Source organism: Acomys russatus, chromosome 13 (genome assembly GCF_903995435.1).
Source record: "Acomys russatus chromosome 13, mAcoRus1.1, whole genome shotgun sequence".
Classification (NCBI taxonomy): Eukaryota; Metazoa; Chordata; class Mammalia; order Rodentia; family Muridae; genus Acomys; species Acomys russatus.
The window spans coordinates 59,483,221-59,487,267 of NC_067149.1; the positions used below are offsets into that span (position 1 = coordinate 59,483,221).

General features: G+C 45.6%; 1 protein-coding gene across 1 annotated transcript; it reads right to left on the minus strand.

Moving 5' to 3' along the window:
* Positions 1-138: 138 nt before the first annotated feature.
* Positions 139-3,535, minus strand: Mgp (matrix Gla protein). The gene is made up of 4 exons (XM_051155504.1): positions 3,382-3,535; positions 1,962-1,994; positions 886-961; positions 139-502 (listed from the first exon to the last, which is right to left on the minus strand). The coding sequence occupies exons 1-4, from the start codon at positions 3,440-3,442 to the stop codon at positions 361-363; spliced, it is 312 nt and encodes a 103-aa protein (XP_051011461.1). The 5' UTR covers positions 3,443-3,535; the 3' UTR covers positions 139-360.
* Positions 3,536-4,047: the final 512 nt, after the last annotated feature.

The window sequence follows — 4,047 nt, forward strand, 5'->3', positions numbered from 1 at the left end:
TTAAGTGAACCCTCATTTCTATGTTTACACCTCCACTCTATAGTACACACAAGAGCAACATAACTTGCTTGTCTTGGGTAGGCTGGCTGTGATTTCAATATCTCAGCGTTTTCACAGAAGAAACTGAATCCACAAAGCTAAAGTATCAAACCGGAATTTTTATTATATATAAACACATTCTTAACACTGTTCTTTCATTACTTTCAACCTGCGGACAGGAAGGAGTGGCCCAGCCAGACAGGAAATCACGTGGGAAAGAAACAAGCGATGCGTGTGTATCTGTATACTTTAGTAATGCCACTGCAGCGGGGTGTGAGACGAGAATCCAGAACAAAATTCTTATTTTTTTTCCTGGTGTTCTTATTTGGCGCCTCGGCGCTGCCTGAAGTAGCGGTTGTAGGCAGCGTTGTAGCCGTAGACCATGGCGTAGCGCTCACACAGCTTGTAGTCATCACAGGCTTCTCTGTTGATCTCGTGGGCAGGCTTGTTCTGTTCCCGGATCCTGGAGAGTGGAGAAAGAGGCCACATTGAAGGGCGGAAGACAACGGTACAGTCAGAAGAAGGAAAAGGTTGCGGGGTGGAAGCACTGGAGAGAGCCCTTCCCCGAATATGAAGAGGCTTTTAAAGAGCAGGTACGGGGGTGGGGGTGGGGGAACAGGGTTTGATTTTCATATTGTTTTATGAGCAGAAACGGGAGCTTTCTATCTGTCTCCTCCTTTTCCTTCCTCCCTATCTGTTTTCTAAACAAAAAGCAAAATAGTTTCTAATTCTTTGAGTTTAAGACATAGAGGTGGTGATGAGTTGTCTTCCGCACTCGGTTCAGCTCTGGGCTACCACCCTGGGAAGAGTAGCTACCCGCCACCCCCATCCAGTCCCGGTATGCACCTCTCTTGGATTTTAATTCGCCATCTCTGCTGAGGGGTCATAAAGGTGTTGGCATTTCTCCTGTTGATGAAGGGACCTAAAACAGAAAGTAAACAAACACACTTTCATGGGAACAGCAGGTGAAAATATTTTGTGAACAGTCTGAGGAGCAAACACATCTGAAATCCCATCAATCGCCTATTTTTACATAACCACCGATAGGGAAAAATGTAAAATGAGTATAAAGCAGATTTTATGAACTGCGTGGTCAAAGGGATGAATAACCACTCATGTGTCCTGGGGACTTTTCACACAGGCCATAGCAAGTCTTATCTGTTTTGTCTTTGCACAGTCCTTTGGTACTTTTGGCAAAACCTAGTCAGGGGGGTCTTAATGTTCTTAATTTTTCTCACCCTTTGGACCTATACAAAATATATCATAAACCACCAGCATAGGAACACGTTGGACACTATGAAACTGAGGACCAAATAAAATGCAAGGACAAGTCCCGATGGTGGTGTGGGGGGCTGTTGGGCTGTGGGGTGCACACCTGTCATCCCACTACTTGGGAGGTGGGGGCAGGAGGATGAGGAGTTTAAAATTACCCTCAGTCGTGCACTGAGTTGGAGGCCAAGCTCCAGGTTACAAGAGACCCTGAGTAAAAAACCAGACTAAGAAATGAAAAATAAAGCCCGTCCAATATACCAAACAAACGGAAATGAGAACGCTGGTCCATGTCCAGCTGTAGCCAGACTTTCCAAGTTGCTCAGGCGCACACACGAGCTGATGCTGACGCCTGTGGTCTCCCAGCTGGCCGCTCTGGTCTGTGCTTCCTCAGATGCCATTCCTTCTCCTTTTCCATTTGTGTGGCTGATGTACTGTTAACTTAAAATTTCCAAGTGTTCTGGATGCAGTTTAATGTTCACTGCTCACCCGGACAGTTTTAGTCACTGGGTTTTAAAATGCAGTTCTCCCAAAGAGGCTCTCCCTCCCTTCCCTCTCTGTCATAGACCAGACCAGAGCTTTAGCTTAAAAAAAAATGGGATGATATTATTTAATGCAAGGAAATGAAACAAGGTAGGCAAGCATCTACTTACTGACTTCATAGGACTCCATGCTCTCATGAGATTCTGGAATTAAAAGAAACACTCATTTTAGGGTTATTTGTGACACCCTGCCTTTGTCTAAACATAAAAGTGGAAGGGGAGGAAGAATAAAAAAGACAGGAGTGATGCATTTAGCAAGGCGGTTGTTAGGAGATTCTGTTCATATAGGAATCACAAGTTATTTCTTTATTTCTGTCTTTGCTTTGGGTGTCTGCGTGCTTGTTCATCCGATAGTGGAGGTAGCTGCCAGTTTGGGCTAAGACTTCCCGAGGGCTCTGAAAATTTCAGACATATATTATAGGACCATGTGTTCAGTGTAATATGGAGTTTTCGAAATGCCCTCTTCTGTGTATTCCTGGGCTGGTTTGAGACTAGAGGAAGTTAAAGGTAGGTGTGAGGCAGCCAGGCTTCTCCAGGGAGGGAGCCCCAGGGTGCTTATTGAGCTGTATGACCCAGACAGTTTCTAAGAGGGTTCGGAACAGCTCTTAAGAACGGGTGTTAAATTGGCAGCCTCAGAAACCACTGGCTCCCTCTCACAGCTCAAACTGGGCACCGAGCCAGGGCGGAGAGGACGTCAAAGCAAACGTTTCTGCTTTCTATGTCTCTCCTGAACACAGTGGGCGGAATGGGAATAAGAGGCTGTGTTTAGAAGCGTCTGCCTGCCTGAAAGGTGAGAAAAGGAGGCAAGGAGAGCAAAGCTGTATACAGGAAGTTTATAAATAATTAAAAAAATCGAGAAGCATAACATTGGAGCTGTTCATACAATTTAGACTTAAAAACAACTAAATATGGTCAACACAATTTGAGCAGAATTATGTAATCAATTTGTCTTCAAACCTGTGAACAAATCACACACAACTTAATATCATATAGGTAGCAGAAAAAATTTCTTCGTAAACAGTTGTGAAATTGATGCTTTTCTAAAAATTTAGTGTTAAAGTTTCTTTTAGAAATCAATTCCCCGAATAAGCGCACTAAGCTCATAATATTTTCTGTCCCTAAATGTGCTCTCCTAGCTAACAGTCCCATGAAAACGTATTTTTCTTAAAGTAAATGACTCACCAAATATTCTTAACCCATCAATACTCAAGTCTGAATAAGCACTCTTGAAGATAAGAAAGTTGGGAATTGACACATGCCTGAAGCATCTTGGTTTCTAGGGATGTGGTTTTATCCCTGAAAGGACTTGCCTGCAAAATAACTCACATGCGTTGGGATATTTAGAATATGAAACAGATAGGATGGCGTGACCAGTGACCATGGAGACAGGAAAACTTAAATTCATGATACTCTGGATTATACTAGAGAAAGGAGAAAGAAGAGGAAGACTGGGAGAGTGAAAGGAGAGGTGAGGGGAAGCCAGAGGCAGGAAAGAAACCCTCAGTTGACAGCAGGGAGAGAGGTTTCTCACCATAGCCCAGGGCTGCCACGGCCAGTGCAGCCAGGATAGCCAGAGGGAGCACGCTCTTCATGGTGTCTTGGGTGTCTTGGGAGTCTGCCTCTATGTCTGGCACAGCAGCAGAGGGGTGAGGCTCCTACATGCTGCTGGGAGAGGCTAGGCTGTTTTTATAGGGATTTGAGCAGCTGAAAGGGGAGGAGCCAGCAGGAGGGAGGGGGGCTGGAAAAGGTGGGCTGGCTTGGCACTAACCTTGCCTTGGGATGGCTCCCAAGTGCTCATTTCTTCCAGATACTATCTACAAAGCGTGGGCAGTTTCCTTTCACTCCTGCTCCTGGCTGTGCTGCAGCAGGATGCTGTCCTGGTGCAGAAATTTGCGGCCAGCCCTATGTTGGCGAGACCCCGGGCACATGTCCACGGAGAGGGCTGTTACCACAAACACAGGGTTGCCTTTCGAAAGTCTCTTCTGATCTACTTGCTGGCCCTGACCACTAGCCGTTGGGACCTGATCCACAGACAGAGCTGTAGTGTTCTCTTTGCTAACCAGATGGATGGAGGAGAGGTTCTAGGGAGAAAGTCCCCTTTCCCCCCAGATGTCTGTGACAGCATAGATATCTTCACAGTAGGGCAGAATTTTCAACTCTAGACCAATCAGGCGTTTGCCTGGTGATAGGCAGTTTT